This window comes from Balaenoptera acutorostrata, chromosome 7 (assembly GCF_949987535.1).
Source record: "Balaenoptera acutorostrata chromosome 7, mBalAcu1.1, whole genome shotgun sequence".
In the NCBI taxonomy this organism is placed as follows: domain Eukaryota; kingdom Metazoa; phylum Chordata; class Mammalia; order Artiodactyla; family Balaenopteridae; genus Balaenoptera; species Balaenoptera acutorostrata.
In genome coordinates this window covers 78,257,886-78,283,064 of record NC_080070.1, presented here as the reverse complement: position 1 = coordinate 78,283,064, position 25,179 = coordinate 78,257,886, and the positions used below count along the sequence as shown (strand labels likewise).

Sequence of the window (25,179 nt, the reverse complement as noted above, 5' to 3'; positions counted from 1 at the left end):
CTGACGCTCTTTTCATTTTCTCTGTTTGGGGGTGGGGGTGTGTGTGAATTCTATTGTTCTACCTCCAGGTATACTGATTCTTTCTTGTCATCTCCACTCAACAAGATTAAGCCCATCCATCATGATTTTTATTTCTGCTGCTATATCTTTCCGTTCTCTAATTTCATTTTGTCCTTTTTTCATAACTTCTTTTTTCATTGCTGGTATTTTCTATTTTCTTTTGTTTCAGGAGAATGTGTAATTGATCAGTGAAGCATTTTTATGATGACTGCTCCAAAATCCATGCCAAACAATTCTAACACATGAATTACCTCAACAGTGGTCAGTTAACTGTTTTTTTCTCATTCAAGCTGTGATTTTCTTTGTTCTTGTGTTCTTCAAGTGATTTTTTATTATACCCTGGACATTTTGTCTATTATGTTAGGAGACTCTGAGTCCTATTTAAATCTTTTATTTTAGCAAGCAGTTACCCTGTTTGGGTTTAGCATGCAATTCTTGACCTACTTTTGTGAGCTGTGGTTCCAGTAGCAGTTTTACATTCAGAGTCTTTCTGGTATTATTTTTTGTCAGCATGGTTTATCTAGAGTTGCTGGGGCTCCTGCTTCTGCTACCTGAGGGAGTGGAAGTGGTTTCTTAAGGTCAGACCACCAGATATCTCTTGTAGGGGCAGGATATGGTAGCTTCCCCTCCCTGTGCCCTCTAGGTGACCCAGTGTCTCTGGGTGGGGTTAGAGAGTTGCATGCAGAGATCAAAAGAGGCTTCCTGGAGTAGGAAGCTTGCTGGGACTAAGTCCCTTCCTGTTCTACACTCTTGCACTGGTGCCTCTGGGTTAGAGAAGACAGCCTCAGGCTCACAGGAGCTTCCTAAACTGGGCCACATTTCTTTTTTAATATGGTTGACAACCAGATAATTTAAGAAATTTGTTTGAAACCATACCAAAAGCTTATGGCAGAGTAAACTTAGGTCTCCAGCAATAAGCCTAGGGCTCCATTTATTAAATAAATAGTTTCTGAAGCAATGCACAATTACTTATTAAGAGATTAACTTCCTGCTTTTCCCCGTAACTTAACTAGAACAAACATGAATATATTTTAAAACTGTTTCAGCAAATCCTGATATGAAGCATCTGCCACCTGACTTGCTTAATATCCTAGTAAACAGGAAAATCAATTAACACAAAAGCTTTTGCCAAATATTTCAACAGACTAATGCAGAGATACAATTTAGCCACCAAGAACACCACTTAAACACTGTGTTAGTCTCAGCAACAAATAACAGAGTTCTCAGAACTTCAATTTCTTCCTCCATTAAATGAGATAATAACTCTACTTCAGAAAAATATGTATTTCATGCCTTTGAGGAAGAAGAAAAGATAATATGATAGAGTGAGGGGAAAAATATTCTGTAATATTCTACAACCTCCTTCTTCATATATAGAAAATATTAGAGTTAAATACTGCAAAAGGCATAATATTTGCTAATTCTGGGGGAGATTAAAATATGTTGTTATTTTATTCTCTGAAATTCCCTGGGATTTTTTACCCTAAAAAGCGGGATCTGGATGACAAGGTCCTATTGTATAACACAGGAAACTATATTCAATATTCTGTGATAAACCATAATGGAAAATATGAAAAAGAATGTATATATATGTATAACTGAATCACTTTGCTGTACAGCAGAAATTAACACATTGTAAATTAACTGTACTTCAATAAAATAAGTTTTTTAAAAAAGAAAAATATGTATTTGCCTGACACAGTAGATACTAAAAAAATGGCAGTTATTGTTTACAATAACAGAACAATATCCACCCTACAGCGTTAAGTTTTTTAAATTTCTTAATATTTACAGCCTGATTTATTTTGTGTTAGGCTTGGCTTTGGCTGGCCCTCCGTTATTTTATGACCTTTTGCCACATGAATGTGTAGTGCTTTCTCTAAATTTTTCTTTTTCTCTAAGAAATTACATACTGGGCCAATCTCTCCACTGCCATCCACTCTTACATGAAATCAGTTTAAAATGAACACCACACCCAGTCTTGAAAGAGAAAGGCCTGTGTGCGGAGGTAGGGAGGGCCGTTTGTACTGCTTTGCCTTTGTGACTGGGAGAAAGAACTGAAGACTTTGGATTTACATGCATATGGGACTAGAAGATACTTCTTTTTAAAAAACTGTTTTCACACCAAGGGATTTAAGTATGTATAAACACAGTCATTTGTAACGCTGACAAGACTGTTCAATCAATTTTCAAATTAAATAAAATCTATAAAAACATTCAAATCAATAATGGTTATTGAATGGGACCTATGTGTTGTTCACTGAACTTGAAGCTCTTCCTGGATCTCTCTACTTATGAATATGGAACTGCCTACCAGGGAACACAGCTCGCCAAAAGCTGAGCATGCCTTTTACATGAAGGCAGAGGATGAGATGGGAGAGCTACTTCCTTCTTTCTCATCCCTTCCCCAAATAACTGCAGGGCAAGGACAGCACAGAGTCCTGGTAGGTATAGGACTCAGGGAGATTGCACCTGCTTATTCCCACTGATTGTGAAGAGAAGGTTAGAAACCAAGTATCAAATACAGAGTCAGGGTCATCATGTGAGAAAAACAGCCTTCCGCTGCGTGGAGTTATGGGGTGTCTCGGGAGTGGAGACAGCTTAAAATCTGGATTCACAGGCTTCACCTACCTTTGCCCAGATAGCAGCTGACAGACCAAGAACAGGACTGAGGGCTAAAATCACAAGGGTTAACTTCCAACCTTTTGTAAATCCTACTATAAAACCGGTGAAGAATGTTGCCATTGACTGAAAGAATATTCCAATTTTGTCACCAATTCCTTCATTAATTTTGGAGACGTCACTAAAAGAAGAGACAGTGTTAGAAATAAACATCAGAATTGTGAACACAGAACTTTTCTCCTGAATCTAGCTGGTTTTTTTGTTTGTTTCAGTGTGGGGTAAATTAGTTTACATCTAGGATCTTGCACAGTAATGTCCCCAGCAAGCATCATGTTGCTGCTCTAATGCACACTCCCAGAGGATTTTCCTGAGTCTGGCAAGTCCAACCCCTCATTCACCGCTAGTCACGCAGGTCCCCTCATACCCTGCCAGCGTTCTGGGAATGAAAAGATGAGTGAGACACGATTGCGGCTCAGAAGGAATTTCGTTTCATAATTACTTCTGAGGGATGCACTAACGTCTCCTAACAGATCTGATGACTTCTCTTTCATTTTTTAAGAATAAGAAGCACATCGGAGTTCGACATAAACCCAGGTACTTACTCTGTGAGCCGGGTGTTAAGCTCCCCAATGTCATGCACATCAAACCAGCCTATCTCCTGCCGCATGATAGCATGAAAAAACTGTTTTCTAATTTTGTATACTTGTCTTCCTGCTGCCAGGCACCAGAATGAAACCTGGATGTAAGCGGCGACAAGCACGCCAGCACCGATTCCACTGTAATAATAGGCGTACCTGAAAAACGACAAGAAAACTGCACATGCTCTGCTTTCTCATCAATGCACCTTTCCACAACAGACCACTCATCCTGCCTTTTTTGGTTATCTGGCTATCTTGACCTCCTTCACAAGCAGAGTTGATGGTCGGCATCCAACTATGGCTGCCCTGTTACAGTGTAGTGGTTAAGAGTGTGGTTTCTGTTCTGGCTCAAAGCCCCGCTCTTCACTTAACTGCTGTGTAGCCTTGTTTAACCTATCTAAGCCTCAGTTTTCTGATTGGTAAAATGGAGATAAGAACTATAACACAGACACAACAACAGTCAGCTCTACCCACCACCAGAGCCTCCCATCAAGCCTCTTAGATAGCCTCAACCACCAGAGGGCAGACAGCAGAAGCAAGAAAAACTACAATCCTGCAGCCTGTGGACCAAAACCCACAGTTACAGAAAGACAGAGAAGATGAAAAGGCAGAGGGCTATGTACCAGATGAAGGAACAAGAAAAAACCCCAGAAAAACAACTAAATGAAGTGGAGATAGGCAACCTTCCAGAAAAAGAATTCAGAATAATGATAGTGAAGATGATCCAGGACCTCGGAATAAGAATGGAGGCAAAGATTGAGAAGATGCAAGAAATGATTAACAAAAACCTAGAAGAAGTAAAGAACAAACAAACAGAGATGACCAATACAATAACTGAAATGAAAACTACACTAGAAGGAATCAATAGCAGAATAACTGAGGCAGAAGAACGGATAAGTGACCTGGAAGACAGAATGGTGGAATTCACTGCTGCGGAACAGACTAAAGAAAAACGAATGAAAAGAACTGAAGACAGCCTAAGAGACCTCTGGGACAACATTAAACACAACAACATTCGCATTATAGGGGTCCCAGAAGGAGAAGAGAGAGAGAAAGGACCAGAGAAAATATTTGAAGAGATTATAGTCGAAAACTTCCCTAACATGGGAAAGGAAATAGCCACCCAAGTCCAGGAAGCACAGAGAGTCCCATACAGAATAAACCCAAGGAGAAACACGCCGAGACACATAGTAATCAAAGTGGCAAAAATTAAAGACAAAGAAAAATTACTGAAAGCAGCAAGGGAAAAACGACAAATAACATACAAGGGAACTCCCATAACGTTAACAGCTGATTTCTCAGCAGAAACTCTGCAAGCCAGAAGGGAGTGGCATGATATACTTAAAGTGATAAAAGGGAAGAACCTACAACCAAGATTACTCTACCCAGCAAGGATCTCATTCAGATTTGATGTAGAAATCAAAAGCTTTACAGACAAGCAAAAGCTAAGAGAATTCAGCACCACCAAACCAGCTCTACAACAAATGCTAAAGGAACTTCTCTAAGTGGGAAACACAAGAGAAGAAAAGGACCTACAAAAACAAACCCAAAACAATTAAGAAAATGGTCATAGGAACATACATATCGATAATTACCTTAAACGTGAATGGATTAAATGCCCCAACCAAAAGACATAGACTGGCTGAATGGATACAAAAACAAGACCCATATATATGCTGTCTACAAGAGACCCACTTCAGACCTAGGGACACATACAGACTGAAAGTGAGGGGATGGAAAAAGATATTCCATGCAAATGGAAATCAAAAGAAAGCTGGAGTAGCTATACTCATATCAGATAAAATAGACTTTAAAATAAAGAATGTGACAAGAGACAAGGAAGGACACTACATAATGATCCAGGGATCAATCCACGAAGAACATATAACAATTATAAATATATATGCACCCAACATAGGAGCACCTCAATACATAAGGCAACTGCTAACAGCCATAAAAGAGGAAATTGACAGTAACACAATAATAGTGGGGGACTTTAACACCTCACACCAATGGACAGATCATCCAAAATGAAAATAAATAAGGAAACAGAAGCTTTAAATGACACAATAGACCAAATAGATTTAATTGATATATATAGGTCATTCCATCCAAAAACAGCAGATTACACGTTCTTCTCAAGTGCGCATGGAACATTCTCCAGGATAGATCACATCTTGGGTCACAAATCAAGCCTCAGTAAATTTAAGAAAATTGGAATCATATCAAGCATCTTTTCTGACCACAACGCTATGAGATTAGAAATGAATTACAGGGAAAAAAACGTAAAAAAGACAAACACATGGAGGTTAAACAATACGTTACTAAATAACCAAGAGATCACTGAAGAAATCAAACAGGAAATAAAAAAATACCTAGAGACAAATGACAATGAAAACACGACGACCCAAAACCTATGGGATGCAGCAAAAGCGGTTCTAAGAGGGAAGTTTATAGCTATACAAGCCTACCTCAAGAAACAAGAAAAATCTCAAGTAAACAATCTAACCTTACACCTAAAGAAACTAGAGAAAGAAGAACAAACAAAACCCAAAGTTAGCAGAAGGAAAGAAATCATAAAGATCAGAGCAGAAATAAATGAAATAGAAACAAAGAAAACAATAGCAAACATCAATAAAACTAAAAGTTGGTTCTTTGAGAAGATAAACAAAATTGATAAGCCATTAGCCAGACTCATCAAGAAAAAGAAGGAGAGGACTCAAATCAATAAAATCAGAAATGAAAAAGGAGAAGTTACAACAGACACTGCAGAAATACAAAGCATCCTAAGAGACTACTACAAGCAACTTTATGCCAATAAAATGGACAACCTGGAAGAAATGGACAAATTCTTAGAAAGGTATAACCTTCCAAGACTGAATCAGGAAGAAACAGAAAATATCAACAGACCAATCACAAGTAATGAAATTGAAACTGTGATTAAAAATCTTCCCACAAACAAAAGTCCAGGACCAGATGGCTTCACAGGTGAATTCTATCAAACATTTAGAGAAGAGCTAACACCCATCCTTCTCAAACTCTTCCAAAAAATTGCAGAGGAAGGAACACTCCCAAACTCATTCTATGAGGCCACCATCATCCTGATACCAAAACCAGACAAAGACACTACAAAAAAAGAAAATTACAGACCAATATCACTGATGAATATAGATGCAAAAATCCTCAACAAAATACTAGCAAACAGAATCCAACAACACATTAAAAGGATCATACACCACGATCAAGTGGGATTTATCCCAGGGATGCAAGGATTCTTCAATATACGCAAATCAATCAATGTGATACACCATATTAACAAATTGAAGAATAAAAACCATATGATCATCTCAATAGATGCAGAAAAAGCTTTCGACAAAATTCAACACCCATTCATGATAAAAACTCTCCAGAAAGTGGGCATAGAGGGAACCTACCTCAACATAATAAAGGCCATATATGACAAACCCACAGCAAACATCATTCTCAATGGTGAAAAACTGAAAGCATTTCCTCTAAGATCAGGAACGAGACAAGGATGTCCACTCTCACCACTATTATTCAACACAGTTCTGGAAGTCCTAGCCACGGCAATCAGAGAAGAAAAAGAAATAAAAGGAATACAAATTGGAAAAGAAGAAGTAAAACTGTCACTGTTTGCGGATGACATGATACTATACATAGAGAATGCTAAAACTGCCACCAGAAAACTGCTAGAGCTGATTAATGAATATGGTAAAGTTGCAGGATACAAAATTAATGCACAGAAATCTCTTGCATTCCTATACACTAATGATGAAAAATCTGAAAGAGAAATTATGGAAACACTCCCATTTACCATTGCAACAAAAAGAATAAAATACCTAGGAATAAACCTACCTAGGGAGACAAAAGACCTGTATGCAGAAAACTATAAGACACTGATGAAAGAAATTAAAGATGATACCAACAGATGGAGAGATATACCATGTTCTTGGATTGGAAGAATCAACATTGTGAAAATGAGTATACTACCCAAAGCAATCTACAGATTCAATGCAATCCCTATCAAATTACCAATGGCATTTTTTATGGAGCTAGAACAAATCATCTTAAAATTTGTATGGAGACACAAAAGACCCCGAATAGCCAAAGCAGTCTTGAGGCAAAAAAATGGAGCTGGAGGAATCAGACTCCCTGACTTCAGACTATACTACAAAGCTACAGTAATCAAGACAATATGGTACTGGCACAAAAACAGAAACATAGATCAATGGAACAAGATAGAAAGCCCAGAGATTAACCCACGCACCTATGGTCAACTAATCTATGACAAAGGAGGCAAAGATATACAATGGAGAAAAGACAGTCTCTTCAATAAGTGGTGCTGGGAAAACTGGACAGCCACATGTAAAAGAATGAAATTAGAATACTCCCTAACACCATACACAAAAATAAACTCAAAATGGATTCGAGACCTAAATATAAGCCTGGACACTATAAAACTCTTAGAGGAAAACATAGGAAGAACACTCTTTGACATAAATCACAGCAAGATCTTTTTTGATCCACCTCCTAGAGTAATGGAAATAAAAACAAAAATAAACAAGTGGGACCTAATGAAACTTCAAAGCTTTTGCACAGCAAAGGAAACCATAAACAAGACGAAAAGACAACCCTCAGAATGGGAGAAAATATTTGCAAATGAATCAACGGACAAAGGATTAATCTCCAAACTATATAAACAGCTCATTCAGCTCAATATTAAAGAAACAAACACCCCAATCCAAAAATGGGCAGAAGACCTAAATAGACATTTCTCCAAAGAAGACATACAGACGGCCACGAAGCACATGAAAAGATGCTCAACATCACTAATTATTAGAGAAATGCAAATCAAAACTACAATGAGGTATCACCTCACTCCTGTTAGAATGGGCATCATCAGAAAATCTACAAACAACAAATGCTGGAGAGGGTGTGGAGAAAAGGGAAACCTCTTGCACTGTTGGTGGGAATGTAAATTGATACAGCCACTATGGAGAACAGTATGGAGGTTCCTTAAAAAACTAAAAATAGAATTACCATATGACCCAGCAATCCCACTACTGGGCATATACCCAGAGAAAACCGTAATTCAAAAAGACACATGCACCCGAATGTTCATTGCAGCACTATTTACAATAGCCAGGTCATGGAAGCAACCTAAATGCCCATCAACAGACGAATGGATAAAGAAGTTGTGGTACATATATACAATGGAATATTACTCAGCCATAAAAAGGAACGAAATTGAGTCATTTGTTGAGACGTGGATGGATCTAGAGACTGTCATACAGAGTGAAGTAAGTCAGAAAGAGAAAAACAAATATCGTATATTAATGCATGTATGTGGAACCTAGAAAAATGGTACAGATGAGCCAGTTTGCAGGGCAGAAGTTGAGACACAGATGTAGAGAATGGACATACGGACACCAAGGGGGGAAAACTGCAGTGGGGTGGGGATGGTGGTGTGCTGAATTGGGCGATTGGGATTGACATGTATACACTGATGTGTATAAAATTGATGCCTAATAAGAACCTGCAGTATAAAACAACAAACAAAACAACTAATACTAAACTTTCATTGGGTTATTTGTATGGAAATATGTTAATATAAATGTTTCAGACATTACATGAAATTTCTAAAAATCTTATATTTGTATGGAAATATGTTAATATAAATGTTTCAGACATTACATGAAATTTCTAAAAATCTTATATGTTCTGGTATAATGTTATAAGTAAGAATCCTAGTTATTACTTTAAAATGTATATCTCAGAAATAACTAATTTTCTTGTCAACTGCATTATTATGAACTTTCATCAAATCTTTAACCGTGGTCATTTTTAAGTCTTTTGTCATTTACAGACAGTTCTGGGTGTACTCTGATGATTTTGCAAATATGTTCCTATAAAAGGGTTTCATCTTCAAGAAATTCATGGAAAAGACTCTGACAAGTACAGGTTTCTGGTAACTGACTGTACTGCTGAACTGAATGAATAAGCATTTTCAGAACTCGAATGAAAAACTGATGAACTCATAAAAGTGCTAACAAAAGATCAAGATGAAAAAAAAATTAATTACATGGGAGTGAGTGAACTGATGAGGATGAGTATAATTTTTGTGACTTTCTGTCTGAATTAAAAAAAAAAAATCCCACAAGGACCCAGAGGCAAAGAATATACAAATCAATTTTCACTGCAAAGTAAAGGAGCTGTTACAGTGGAGGATTACTGGACTGAATGTCAATATTATGACATAGTATGAGTGTGTTTCATGTTTGGTAATTGCAATCATTGTTGCTTTTGTTGTGGTCATCCATGTACAATGCTTGGTGTCAGTCTATTTATCTCTTGTAAAAATAAAATACAGTCTGTGTGTGTGACAAAAAAAAAAAAAAGAACTATAACACAGTGGGACTTCCCTGGCGGTCCAGCGGTTAAGACTCCATGCTTCCACTGCAGGGGGTGCGGGTTCAATCCCTGGTTGGGGAACTAAGATCCTGCATGCCGCGAGGCACGGCCATTAAAAAAAAAAAAAAACTGTTACACAGTAATGTATGAATACACTTGGGCCCATGCCCAGCACACAGTTAGCACCCAGAGAATGCCGGTTATTGTGAAAGACTTGTGTGGTGCCTTGAAGCATCACAGCATCAGGTAACCTACCACCATCATCCTGCGTACTTGGATTACCTCCATATCAGCTGATGAGCACTTGGGGTGGTTTCTGCACATTGGAGAATGGAAAGAAGTGACAGAATTTGCCAGAAAGTGGAACCAAGAGATGGAAATGGTCCCCTGATCTTTTGGGTTATTAATCTGGCAGAGCTTTCGTGCCACGAGACAACTGAAAATGAAAAGTATTTTTATATCATCTGCCCAACTGGTCATCATAAGTTATCCTGAAATGCTTAATGAATCAAGTAGCAGTCCTTCCAGTTTAAATTCTAAAAATAAAGAACATGAGCATCTTCTAAACCCAGACCCTTGACCATCTAGAAATGCTAAATTTGTGTTTCCTCATCTGAGTCTTCATGCTGAAAAAAGCAAGCAACTCATGGGCTTCACTAAGCACTTACATTTTAGGTAAAGACAAAATGCTAAAATGAAATACAGGATTCCAAAATTCCCATTTTTAAAAGTTCACTACTTGCCACCCTCAAAGAAAAATGCTTGTATAAACCATGCAGAAGCTATAAAAATGGCAGTGTGAAAAAGAAACGAAATTGAGTTATTTGTAGTGAGGTGGATGGAGTTAGAATCTGTCATACAGAGTGAAGTAAGTCAGAAAGAGAAAAACAAATACAGTATGCTAACACATATATATGGAATCTAAGGAAAAAAAAAGAAAAAAAAGGTCATGAAGAACCTAGGGGCAAGACGGGAATAAAGACACAGACCTGCTAGAGAATGGACTTGAGGACACGGGGAGGGGGAAGGGTAAGCTGTGACAAAGTGAGAGAGTGGCATGGACATATATACACTACCAAACGTAAAATAGATAGCTAGTGGGAAGCAGCCGCATAGCACAGGGAGATCAGCTCTGTGCTTTGTGACCACCTAGAGGGGTGGGATAGGGAGGGAGGGTGGGAGGGAGGCAGGGAGAGGAAAGAGGGAAGAGATATGGGAACATTTGTATATGATTCACTTTGTTATAAAGCAGAAACTAACACACCATTGTAAAGCAATTATACTCCAATAAAGATGTTTAAAAAAAAAAAATGTCAGTGTGATAACCAGATAGTTGCTGATGTCAATGTTTGCAACTTGGTGTAAACATATCTTCCCCAAGCTATACCTGGTAATTTACAATGTATTTATCAGGGAAGATGTAATTAGAATACTAAATTTTAGTTAATAGATAACAATATTTAATTATTATCCAAGTGTTAATGATATAGCAAGAGATAGTTAAAAAGAAACCTCATTTAAGAAGTAGAATGCGTGCTTTGAGAATGAATTAATGTATTGTAGGCCGTCAGTTTACTCAAAACACACCTGTGTTTAAGTATTTATAAGATGATCACAAGACATTCTGTTTTTCATCAATATTTTTAAAATGCCTCTCTATAGGAATATTTGGAGGTAATTCTCATCTTTCAAAATATGGTCAAATATCTCCATTTTCCTCAAATCTACAGAACCATTTATAGGATAATGTGGAATCATTATCTTCTGAATCACCAACTAATACGTTTGGACATGTTTTATAAGCTGTTCTGAGAGCAAACTTCAAGATAAGCAAATCATTAATGAAAGCTTCCCCAAGGTGAGTTAAGGTTAAAAGGACTATATTTATTCTGGGATGCCTTGTTTCATTGTTTAGAATTAGACACTGTGTTAAAAAAAAAAAAAAATCCTGTTGACTGATCTCATAATGTCACAACAAAATATCCAGGAATCAAACTAATAGTTACAAAGCCATTGCAAATAACGTGATTCTTACTTTAACTGCATTTTAAATAAGGCCACTTTGAACTTCTCTAATTTCCCTATACATGATATTCTATATTTACTAATGCATACATCAGTCTAATCCAGGCTGAACCTTAACTTTAGCACATCTTACGCAGCAAATTATTTTCTTCAAACAAAAAATCCTACATTGTATCCTCCTAGAAACAATGATGTTGCTCTCCTCAAAACTTTGAATCTTTATTATAATAATGCAAAATTTTAAACATTGCTACAATTGGATTGAGACTGAAATGCTTAGCAATAGTAAGGAAAACATCTACTTACGTGGTCATTTCCTCCTCCAGCTTTTTGCCAAAATACGTACTGTTCATAAAACCTAGATCACCACAAAGCATATACCGTTATGTCTCTTTGTTTTCCATTAAAAATAAGCATATAAAAATGAATCAAACTTGTGTCACTTAACAATTTACACAAAAATAGGTCAAACTGATTTAATTTCAATTACGTGTAAGCACCACGGCATCCATTCAAATCTTTTACTACCAGCTGTGTGCAACCACACACACACTAAATTCAATGAAGCTTATTTGCAAGAAGAAAGCCACACTGATTAAGAAGGAGTCTGTCAGCAGAAATACTAGTGTCCCTGGATTAAAATATTTTATGAAATATCTCTGCAAGATGACATAGAGAAAAATCTTTTCTAGATGCTTTGTCCTGATAAATATCAGTGCAGACTTGACACTAAAGCGCTTAGTATTTCAAATCGAACACTGCATTTCTCCAGTTTTTATTTTTATTTGAAAAATATAAAATATAGGGACTTCCCCGGTGGTGCAGCGGTTAAGACTCTGAGCTCCCAACGCAGGGGGCCCGGGTTCGATCCCTGGTCAGGGAACTAGATCCCACATGCATGCCGCAACTAAGAGTTCACATGCCACAACTAAGGAGCCCGTGAGCCACAACTAAGGAGCCGGCGAGCCACAACTAAGGAGCCCGCTGGCCGCAACTAAGGCGCCGCTGAACCGCAACTAAGGAGCCCATGAGCCGCAACTAAGGAGCCAGGGAGCCGCAACTAAATAAAAAAATAAATATAAATAAAAGAATTGCTAAAATAAATATATATATATAAAACACAAAGAAAAATGTCATAAATACCAGTCGGCTCATCATGCAGTATTAGCAAATGTTAACGTTTTGGGACAAGGTACATTAAAAGTTTAACACCCCTGCCTAAATACTCACACACACACACACACACACACACACACACACACACACACACACGCACTAGCCACTGTTCATTATTCTGGGGTGAATTCTTTTCAGATTTTCTTTTCTGTATGCAAGTACACACATACACATATACACATACATGCTTAAACACAGTCCACACTCTGGCCGATTTTCCACGTCAGTATGTGTGTATATATGTGTACCTTTATTTTTTCTAAGTTGCATCTATTTCAGTTGCTTCCAATATCTTACTTTTACAAGCAATGCTGCATTAAACCTGTACCTATATATTAAATACGGTGAATATTTTTGCAGGATAAGTTGTCATAATCAAGATGGCTGGATCAATAGGGAGGCACACTATAAATCTTGTAGTCATTTCAAAAGTTACAGTATAACGTGAGAGAGCCTGGGTCAGATGAGTGTGATTTTGACAGGTGTGGGAAAGAGGAAGAAAAGTTTTTCTGGCAAAGGGAACGACATAGGCCAAAGTTCAGTGCATGTCTGAAGAATGAATAAGCCACTTTGGTGGTGGGGTGGGTGTGTTGTCTGGATGGAAGCAGGTGGACATATGGTTGAAAGATAATCTAGGCTCCACAGGTACGGTGTATAAAAACTAGTAGGCATTCCGTGGTTTTGAGCAGAAAAGGACAAGAGTAGAGGTTTGGTCTAGGATGACTTAGCTACCAGAAATGTGTAAGTTTAACTGGAACGGGGGAGACTGACAGATGGAGCTACTGCAATTATGCAAGGAAAGAGGGTGGAAATGAGAATAGGAAAGAAGGAAAGTACCCGTAAGACTGAGAGAGTGAGAAGTTACAGGCTCTAGCAACCGATGGAACAGAAGTAGCTAGAGTAACAATAAAAAACGACCAAGACCTCGAGTTTAAGCATCGGGAGAATGGTGATGTCGTGGTGGGAAATAAGAAGTCAGCAAAAAGAGGAGATCTGGGCAGACGTGAGCAGATTATTAGTTCAGTTCTGAAGATCTTTATTCTGTGGTACCTGGGACATTCTACTGAAGATGTCCAGTAAGTATTCAAACTGTGGCCCTCCAGTTCTAGACAGAGTTAGGTCTTAAGATGTAGGAGTCTCACATCTTAAGAGGTCATAGCTAAATTCAAGAAAGAAAAAAGCCATCTATTCTCATCTGTGAGGACAGGATGGCAGGTAGGGAGGAGATGACAACCAAGCACAGGACCTCACGGAAGACTGCATTTAGGAGTAATAGAGAAAGTAGGAAGTCATACAGAGATGCAGAGATGTAGCAAAACATGCAGGAGAGAAACTCGACAGCTTTCACCTTATGTCAACTGGAATAAGTGTATAGATTAATTTCTAATCAGTTATGAGATTGCCTCTGCTCCATATTTTCAAAGATAAAACAGGATATTAAATATTGATAGCTAGGTGAGGATTTTTCTCCAAATCAGTCTCAGAAGATCTCTCACTGCAGATGATCTAGGCAGGAAATGTCAATAGTGTGCATCACAACCAAATCAAGATAAATTTTCAAGTCTAACTAAATATCTGTTTTCTACTCATTGCTACTACCGGTTTTCTCAATTCTAGAGATAAGGGACCAAGAGAATTTGAACAAACATTCTTTGGCAATGGTGGCTTCTAGGTCTACTATCACATTTATTCAGCTCAGAAAGTAAAAATTATGTTCAAAGTCAAAACTGAGTCCTTTATGTTTATGTGTACAATATTCTCTCTCTTGCTCTCCATGTGTGCGTGTATATAAATATAAATATATATATATATATATATATATATATATATATATAATTTCAGGGGGGCTTCCCTGGTGGCGCAGTGGTTGAGAATCTGCCTGCCAATGCAGGGGACACAGGTTCAAGCCCTGGTCTGGGAAGATCCCACATGCCGCGGAGCGACTGGGCCCGTGAGCCACAACTACTGAGCCTGCGCGTCTGGAGCCTGTGCTCTGCAACAAGAGAGGCCGCGACAGTGAGAGGCCCGCGCACCGCGATGAAGAGTGGCCCCCGCTTGCCGCAACTGGAGAAAGCCCTGCACAGAAACGAGGACCCAACATAGCCAAAAATAAAATATAAAAATAAATAAATAAATATAATTTCAGTCATCAGAAACCAGCTCTTGCACCAAGTACCTTTTATTTGTGCTTCGGTGCTGTCAAAGTGCACCAGTAAATTTAAAAATGAAGCATTCAAGTCCTCTGACAGACATGATCTCTACTCACCAAAGAATGAAATAAAGATACGTTCTTTAGACTCCCTCCAATCAACTTTTCTTTTCCTCCAATCAACTTTTATTAATTAAGAGCTCTCTGGCCCAGAGATGTTTCTTTCCTCGATGAGCCTCTCATAAAATTCTTATCCTGAAGCATTTTTTTTCAGAAAACCAAAACTTTAAGGCCGAAATGACTTTAGAGATCATATAATCCAATAACTTTTTACCTGTATGGATCTCAAAGGGTTACAGCCCAGACCAACCGTTATAAAGAAGAATACTGGAAAAGTATCCAAAAATTATTATTATTTTTCAGTGAGAAAATCCAGAAACTCTCTGGGCTGTATAACAATATCAGCCAAATAATCAGTAGAGAAAAGCCAAATTTTTTTTAATCCTAAAACCAAATCTTTTTTTTTATAAATTGAAGTATAGTTGATTTACAATGTTGTATTAGTTTCAGGTATACAGCACAGTGATTCATATATATATATATATATTCATATATATATTCATATATATATTCATATATATATTCATATATATATTCATATATATATTCATATATATATTCATATGTATTCATATATATGTTCATATATATATATATATATATATATATATATATATATAACTCTACTCAATATTGAGTAGAATTCCCTGTGCTATACAGTAGGTCCTTGTTGGTTATCTATTTTACATACAGTAGTGCGTGTATGTTAATCCCAACCTCCTAATTTATCCCCACTCCCCCAACAAGAAAAGGCAAACATTTCAGTGTAGCTTTTATTTTAATGAAATACTTGCTTAGACTCTTGACCACTTTCTCCTCTTCTGGCTTCCAGAACCTCATTCTCCTGGTTCTCCCACCACTCTGACCCTTCTCTCTTGGTCTCATTCACCGGTTCCTCATGCTCTCCCTCCTCTCCCCATGCTGGTGTCTCCCAGAATTTTATGCTCACTCCCAGGATGACCTCGACCACTTCTGCAGCTTCAGTGACTCCTGCATCTGTCCTAAAGCCACTAAAATGCTCTGCGTCCTCATGGCTAGCGCTCTGGTTCAGGTCTCCGTCATCTCTTACCTCTGCTCTAACAAGAGCTTCCTAACTGGTCTTTCTACTCCAATCAGATCTTTATATTGCCACCAGATTTTATCTCTGAGAACAAGAATATAATTATATTGCTTCTGTTAATAACCTTCAATGACAGTCCACTGCATGAAGGATAAAGTCCAAGATCCATCACATGCCCTATTGGTCCCTTTGCAATCTTACCACAGGAAGTCACACAATGACTTTCCAGATGATTTTTAACCCCACACTTTTCTCCTCATCCCAGTAGCCAGGGCACTGCGCAGTCACCATCTCGGGGTCGGGGTCGGGGAAGCTGCAGCATAAAAGAAAACAGTGCCCAAGTCTCTGCTTGACTGTTGTGTTCCTGAAGCCTTTGCCCTTGGGGACTAGAGAGGAAACCGGGTACGACAAAATATTTTGCTTAAATTTCATGAGACTAAGCTCCGCCCTTTCAGACTAAAAACTACTTTCCACATACTAAGACGAGATGCAGTAGAGAAGTGATGACAGCTTTCCTCCTCCAAGCCTTTATTCGTTCTCCTCTCTCTACCCTTTTACCACGATCTTGCTCCTGGAAAAGACCTCTCCTCCATGAACGAGCTCAATATGACCTCCTCCCAAGTGGCTTACCCCCAAATAGGGTGACTGACAGGATTCCAGAGTAACTGACACACAATTCAATTTACTAAATCAACACTAGAATAGACATATCATGGTTTATACCCATCTCCTCCTTCCATTCCCATTGGTGTGAGCTCCTAGAGAACAGGAGGGTACATTTATCTTTGTACCCTCAGTGCACACCCTGCTCTATCTGCTGTACGCAAGCTTGTCCCAAAGATGTACAAGGGTTTCACAGAGCTACCACACACACAGACCATTTATCAAAATACTCCAACCAACCATTCTCTTATTTTGTACATGTGTCTCACATGTTGTAGAATTAAACAGAAACACAGCAGACCACTACCTTACTACCTGGGGTAAGGAAAGCCTTTTCTAAAATCAAGTAAGGGACTTCCCTGGTGGTCCAGTGGGTAAGACTCCACGCTCCCAATGCAAGGGGCCCAGGTTCGATCCCTGGTAGGGGAACTAGATCCCTCATGCATGCCACAATTAAGAGTTCACATGCCGCAACTAAGAAGTCTGCATGCTGCAACTAAAAGATCCCGCATGCCGCAAACTTCCTGTTTTACCTGGCAAGCATCCATGACAGATGTAATTTACACCCAGGGACTCCCTGATTAAAGACGTTAGCAAACCACTGCTTTCAATGGTCTGCAAGGTCCGTTCTAACTCAAGAATGCTAGGATTCCAGTTTTCCCAGTCTTGTGCAGGAAACTCCATCAAACACAAGCAAGAGGATTAGGACTGACATATATACACTACCATATGTAAAATAGCTAGCTAGCAGGAACATGCTATAAAGCACAGGAAACTCAGCTCCGTGCTCTGTGACGACCTAGGTGGGTGGGATGGGGGGGGGAGGGGGGGAGGGAGGTCCAAGAGGGAGGGGGTATATGTACACATAGAGCTGATTCACTTCATTGTACAGCAGAAACGAACACAACATTGTAAAGCAGTTATACTCCAATTAAAAAAAAAACACACACGCAAGCAAGAGGAATTTGGACCTTCTGCCGGGATCAATCCCTCTGGCACTTGCCTGCCACTCAGTGTGGCTGAGCTGACTGCAGGTGACAGAGGTGACTCTGAGAGCCACAGTCACCTCACGTGTGCTGCTTTCACACTGGCCTGAAGAGCTGTGCCTTGGGGCTGACCTGCCTGATGTACCAACACGTAAGCCTACAGGATGGCACCTTAGGGAGAGAAAAGACCAAGTGAAAAGTACTAGCGTTTGCTTCAATTTTAGGCAGAGTTTGAAACCACAAGTAGAGTGGGAAAAATACCAGAATAAAAGGCAGGATTCCTGACCCAGGAACTCAGCTCTGTCCACTAACAAGCAATTCCATTCTGGTCACTGTGTCTCAACTTCCTGAGCATTGGTTTCTACCTCTATCAAATTATGGGTTTGGGCCAGATAATTTTCTAGGCTCTTTTTCACCTACAAAATTCTGTGATTCCGTCTTTCATTTATTCATCCCACTTCTTAAGCACCTATAATGGGTCAGGTGTTGTCTATCTTCATTTTTTTTTTTTGCTGACTTTTATAATATATTGTAGAGATTACATTCTAACTAATCTACTTTTTGGCTCGAAGAAACATTTCCCCAATAGTAACCAAAAAAAAAAAAAAAAAAAAAAAAATCTGACCATACTACACTGCAACTACTATTCTAGAAAAACTAGTCATATTTTAAGTTTTAACTCAAACTTAAAAATAAACTACCACACTGGGACTTCCCTGATGGTTAAGACTCCACGCTCCCAATGCAGGGGGCCCGGGTTCAATCCCTGGTCAGGGAACTAGATTCCACATGCATGCCGCAACTAAGAGCCTGCATGTCACAACTAAAAGATCCTGCACACCACAACTAAAGATCCCACACGCGGCAACTAAAGATCCCGCACACAGCAACTAAAGATCCCACGTGCCATAACTAAGACCTGGTGCAGCCAAATAAATAAATAAATAATTTTAAAAATAATGAAATAGGGCTTCCCTGGTGGTGCAGTGGTTGAGAATCTGCCTGCCAATGCAGGAGACACGGGTTCGAGCCCTGGTCTGGGAGGATCCCACATGCCGCGGAGCGGCTGGGCCCGTGAACCACGATTACTGAGCCTGCGCGTCTGGAGCCTGTGCTCCGCAACAAGAGAGGCCGCGATAGTGAGAGGCCCGCGCACCGCGATGAAGAGTGACCCCTGCTTGCCGCAACTGGAGAAAGCTCTCGCACAGAAACGAAGACCCAACACAGCCAAAAATAAATAAGTAAATAAATAAAAAATAAAAATAAAGGAATTCCTTTTAAAAAAAAAAAAAAATGAAATAAATAAATAAATAAACTGCCACACTAAACAATATACTACTAAATATTCTGTCATTATTTGGTACTCAATTTTCCAGAAATTTATCTCTCAGAATTTTTCCCATGAAATGGTTAGCAGCAGAGGAAAGCCTTGAGCAAATGAAAAGAAAACATCCATCACAGAAATTTTTATGAAGTACTTAGAACTGAAGTATTAGCTAACATTCTAGTCTGGAGAATACTCATAATGCTAGCCTTGAGGACACAGATGGCAATGTTTTTCTGTTTACAACACCAAGGTCTTGAAACACACGTTCAAGATCTGCGTGTGATTTATATGCTCATAGTTCAAGCAGCAAAATATAGATATTATTTTGAGAACTGGCATTTTACAAATAGTTTCCATGTTCCTCATATGAGTTTTAGAGAAGTGAGAGTAGAAATGGTAAATGATAAATATAAGTTATAAATATAATACAAATATAAATATATTTCCACATTTCCCCTTTTTCTCTGAATTATTAACTTGTACTAGAATTTGAGTATCTAATTTGCTCCATTCCTCAGCCCACAATCTGGTAGGAGACTAAACAGAACCAACCATGATACAGTTATGGAGAAAGAGGGAAGCCATTCATGTGGATGTACCATCAACTGAACCATTAGAGACAATAAATAATGAAGAGTTTATTTGAAGAGTACTTCTGGGTGTTACCCACAATGAGACATGGCAGATCTCCCCCACGTACTTTCATTTCTCGATTAACACATAATCCTCACTGTCTTCCTTTCTGGGTGTCCCTCTGTCTCCTTCGGTGCATGGACTTGGGACTGGTCTGCATGGGTTCAAATACTGACTAATTACTAACTCTATGACCTCAGGCAACTTAAATATACTCAACCCTCTGGGCCCTGGTTTCCTCATCTGTAATGTATAGATAATAATAGTATCAACCTCATGCCCATGAAAGAAATAAAGGAGTTAATATATGTAAAGCACTAAGAACAGTGCCCGGCACATATTAAATGCTCAGTAAAAATTGGCTTTAGTTACTGCTAAAAATTGAGTCTTCCTCAAGGCTTAGAACTCCCCATTCCTTTTACTTTTCTCCATATCCTATCCCAGAAGATTTATCATTCCTTCAACTCAAATGTTGTCAAATCTCTAGTCCAATTCTTTATGCCAAGATTCAGTCTCATTTCTTAAACTGCCTGGATATCATTTACACTTGTACCCAACTTGTCACCTTTAACACAACGTGTCTAAAATCACAAGCACCTTTATCCAGGCTCATTTGCTTGAAGAGAAGCAGACTCACAGATACAGAGAACTAACTAGTGGTTACCAGTGTGTGTGGCAGCAATATAGGTGTGGAGGAGTGGGAGATACAAACTACTAGGTGTAAGATAGGGTCAGGGATGTACCGTACAACATGGGGAATATAGCCAGTATTTTGTAACAGCTGGAAATGGAAAGTAACCATGAAACATTGTATAAAAAAAATTTTAGGGGCTTCCCTGGTGGCGCAGTGGTTGAGAATCTGCCTGCCAATGCAGGGGACACGGGTTCGAGCCCTGGTCTGGGAAGATCCCACATGCCGCGGAGCAACTGGGCCCGTGAGCCACAATTACTGAGCCTGCGCGTCTGGAGCCTGTGCTCCGCAACAAGAGAGGCTGCGATAGTGAGAGGCCCGCGCACCGCGATGAAGAGTGGCCCCCGCTCGCCGCAACTAGAGAAAGCCCTCGCACAGAAACGAAGACCCAACACAGCTAAAAATAAATAAATAAATTTAAAAAATTTTTAAATTAAAAAATAGAAAATAAAAATAAATTTTGAAGACCAATCCACATAGCACAAGTTAAGTTTACTGTGGCCCATCCAAGTTCAGCTCTGCTAGCTTCAGGCAGCCATGTAATAGTCTACTCTTCCCAGACTGGGCCAATTTTCAACAGTTGTGTTAACAGCCCAATATTTCCTGATGAACACAGCTGAGTTCAGCAGCTGGCCCTCTATGGAGTGCATTCAGGTGCACAGCATGATAAGTAGAACACCTCCCACAGTTAGATCAATGTGTGTGTCTGGATTTCATAAAAAGTGGGTAGGATCAGAATGCGCATAGATGTACATATAAAGTCAGCTGAGCTACCACAGAGCCCTGAAAAGCGGTGAGAGAATCAACTCCAAAGAATATTGCTAAATTATAGCATGCCTGGGAACCAATGAACTCAAGAGAGCACCAAGTGCTTCCTTCTGGTGAACGGTATGAAAGAAAGGTGCCAGTCCAAATGTGGTACATCTTTTGCCAGGTCCCTTCGAATGCCATGAAGGGGCATAATAAATGCGTAAGAATTTTACAGAGCTCAGACATACTCTAAAATTTTCTGGCCCAATTCATTACCTGTCTTCACAGAACTGAAGCAGTCCCGCCTCAGGGTAAACAATGTGCTCTTCAGAATCACAAAAAAGAGTTCCCCGGATGCACAGACAGGTATCAGAGGATCCATAAATACCCCCAACTGGCATGCCTATTTACTGGCATGCATATTTTCTGGGGGAAAGGATTCATAGTAGTCATCAGAGACTTAAAGATCCTGCAAAAGCTACATCACTTTATTCTCCGGTGTGTTCGCAAACAGGCCTTATCAAGGTTTCTACCCCTTGACTGCACAGCAGGTTGCAAGTCTTCGGGTATGCTTGACCAAACATGACTTGGGAGCTCACAGCTATCAACCAGTCCCCTCTTCAATCAAGTTCGAGAGTGTGAAAGTGTGTGTGCGTGACACCCTAGTCCATTCACTTTCTCACTCTCCTAAGAAACTTGTTTTAATTTTTTCTTTTGGCCAAGCCACAAGGCTTATGGAATTTTAGTTCCCCAGCCAGGAATCAAACCCAGGCCCTCAGCAGTGACAGCGCAGAGTCCTAACCACTGGACTGCCAGGGAATTCCCATAAACTTGTTTCCGATCGCCTTTCTTTTTTCAGCCAAATGTCTTACTTTTTATTTGACTGAGAAAATTGAAGTTATCAGAAGAAAAGTTCCACAAATTCTCATGTCCTCGTCTACCCACCTTTGGGCACTGACACTCAAATACTCTCTCTCCCCACCCGTTATTGTGGGTGAACTATTTGTGCTCCTGCCTCAAGCAAGTATTCCATCTTGAGCATAAGATTCCATCCTTTCTCAAGGATATCACTCAAACAAATTTCTTTCCTCTCTCGCAGAGCACCACTTTCTCTTCTCTTTTGGATCATTTCCATTAGCATACAAACAAGCTGTTATTTCTCTCATCCTAAAAAACACACACACACACACACACACACACACACAAACAACTTCTCTTTTCCCCATTTCTCCATTTTCACATGTTTCCAAGGAGTCTAACCTGGGACTTCCCCAGTGGCGCAGTGGATAAGACTCCGAGCTCCCAAGGCAGGGAGCCTGGGTTCGATCCCTGGTCAGGGAACTAGATCCCACATGCATGCCGCAATTAAGAGTTCACACGCCACAACTAAGGAGCTGGTAAGCCACAACTAAGGAGTCCGCAAGCTACAACTAAGACCTGGTGCAACCAAATAAATAAATAAATGGTTTTTAAAAAAAACAAAGAGCCTAACCTGTGGCAACGTCCAAAATTAAATTTCTGGTGTTTACTGCCAAAATACTCTCCCCTCCATCTTTCTCATCTCAACTGATGGTAACTGCATCCAGTTTATCCAGTTTCTCCAGCTAAAAACCATTGAATCATCTTAGACTCCTGTCTCTTATACCCACATCTGATATGTCAGAGAATCTCACAACTGATTCCTAGTTATCATTCAAAGTCCAGATTAGGTTCCTATACCTCCTCCTGAAACTGCCTGGGATATTTCTGACTTCACAGAGCTCTCTCTTTTTCTATATATCTCTATCAGCACTTCCATTGTATATACTCTAATGCTTGTGAATATTATCTTCTGGGATTCATTACAAATATGAACTATAGCTCAGATCCCTCCACAGCACTAAACACACTAGTGCATATTTAGTAAGAGCTCCACAAACTTCATTCTGAGCGAATGATTTTTCTGCAAAGATTCCAACAAAATCAGTACAGCAAACAATACTTACTTCCAGCAGTTACTTTTGAAGTATTTAGGTTTCCTAAATTTCCTGCATTTGCAAAGCTATCCGTCATGTCTCCAAAAACCAGCATCATGAGGGGGAGTCCAGCTCCGTGGATGATGGCGGCCATAGTCCCCAACACCATATACAACTTATCAAGCCAATTCGAATAGCGAAACTAAAAAATGAGAAAATACAGAGAAGAGGAACAATTAGCACAATTTCATGGATGGTTAGCTCTACTTTCCAAATATATCTGAAATCTAAACAGTTCTCAGACTACTACTACTACCACCTTGGTCTGATAACCTAATTAGAAATAGGCATTTGGGACTTCCCTGGTGGCACAGTGGTTAAGATTCCGCCTGCCAATGCAGGGGACACGGGTTCAAGCCCTGGTCCAGGAAGATCCCACATGCCACGGAGCAACTAAGCCCGTGTGCCACAACTACTGAGCCTGCGTGCCACAACTACTGAAGCCCACACGCCTAGAGCCCATGCTCCGCAACAAGAGAAGCCACTGCAACGAGAAGCCTGCGCACCGCAACAAAGAGTAGCCCCCACTCGCCGCAACTAGAGAAAAGCCCACACACAGCAATGAAGACCCAATGCAGCCAAAAATAAATAAATAAATAGATAGATAAATAAAAATAAATGTATTGAGGTAATTTAAAAAAAGAAAAGAAATAGGCATTTGTTTCTTTTTTTGAGTTCTGACCTGCTTCTTTATATTGGACTCACTCTGTCTTCTTTTTTTATTTTATTTTATTTTTATTTTTATTTTTTTTAATTTTATTTATTTATTTTTGGCTGTGTTGGGTCTTCGTTTCTGTGCGAGGGCTTTCTCCAGTTGCGGCGAGCGGGGGCCATTCTTCATCGTGGTGCGCAGGCCTCTCACTAGCGTGGCCTCTCTTGTTGCGGAGCATAGGCTCCAGACGTGCAGGCTCAGTAGTTGTGGCTCACGGGCTCAGTTGCTCCGTGGCATGTGGGATCTTCCCAGACCAGGGCTCGAACCCGTGTCCCCTGCATTGGCAGGCAGATTCTCAACCACTGCGCCACCAGGGAAGCCCTGTCTTCTTTTTTTAAATTGAAGTTTAGTTGATTTACAATATATTAGTTTCAGGTGTACAACAGTGATTCAACAATTTTATGGATTATACTCTATTTAAAGTTATTATAAAATATTGGCTATATTCCCTGTGTTATACAATTTATCCTTGTAGCTGATTTATTTTATACACAGTAGTTTGTACCTCTTTAATCCCTACCCCTATCTTGTCCCTCCTACCTTCTCTCTCCCCACTGATAACACCAGTTTGATCTCTATATCTGTGAGTCTGTTTCTGGTTTGTTATATTTATTTGTTGTATTTTTTAGAGTCCACATGTAAGTGATAACATCCAGTATCTGTCTTTCTCAGGACTGACTTATTTCACTAAGCATAATACACTCTAGATCCATCCATGTTGTTGCAAATGGCAGAACTTCATTCTTTTTTATGACTGAGTAGTATTCCACTGTGTGTGTGTGTGTATACCACATCTTTATCCATCCATCTGTTGACGGACACTTAGTTTTGCTTCCATATCTTGGCAATTGTAAATAATGTTATTAAGAATACTGGGATGCATACATCTTTTCAAATTAGTGTTTTTGTTTTCTTTGGATCTATACCCAAAAGTGGAATTACTGAATCATACAGTAGTTCTATTTTTAGTTTTTTGAGGAACCTCCATACTGTTTTCCATAGTGGCTGCACCAATTTACAGCCATACCACCTTGAACATGCCTGATTTCATCTGCCTTCTTCTCTTACATATGCGGGTTTGATGAGAAGCATAGGACATTCTGGGAAATTACAAAAATCT

The 25,179-nt window shown here is 39.4% G+C and overlaps 1 protein-coding gene across 3 annotated transcripts in view; it reads right to left on the bottom strand.

Annotated features, from left to right (window-relative positions):
* The window catches only part of ABCB1 (ATP binding cassette subfamily B member 1), a 116,302-nt gene that overhangs the window by 75,162 nt on the left and 15,961 nt on the right, over nt 1-25,179 (bottom strand). Inside the window, exons 4-7 of one of the 3 annotated variants that reach the window (XM_007170299.2) lie at nt 23,318-23,489; nt 12,084-12,135; nt 3,285-3,476; nt 2,692-2,863 (exon numbers count right to left, since the gene is read on the bottom strand). In XM_007170299.2, the coding sequence (XP_007170361.2) occupies nt 2,692-2,863; nt 3,285-3,476; nt 12,084-12,135; nt 23,318-23,489 (588 nt within the window). The remainder of the gene's footprint in view (nt 1-2,691; nt 2,864-3,284; nt 3,477-12,083; nt 12,136-23,317; nt 23,490-25,179) is intronic. The other 2 variants (XM_057549499.1, XM_057549500.1) reach the window with 2 other exon arrangements.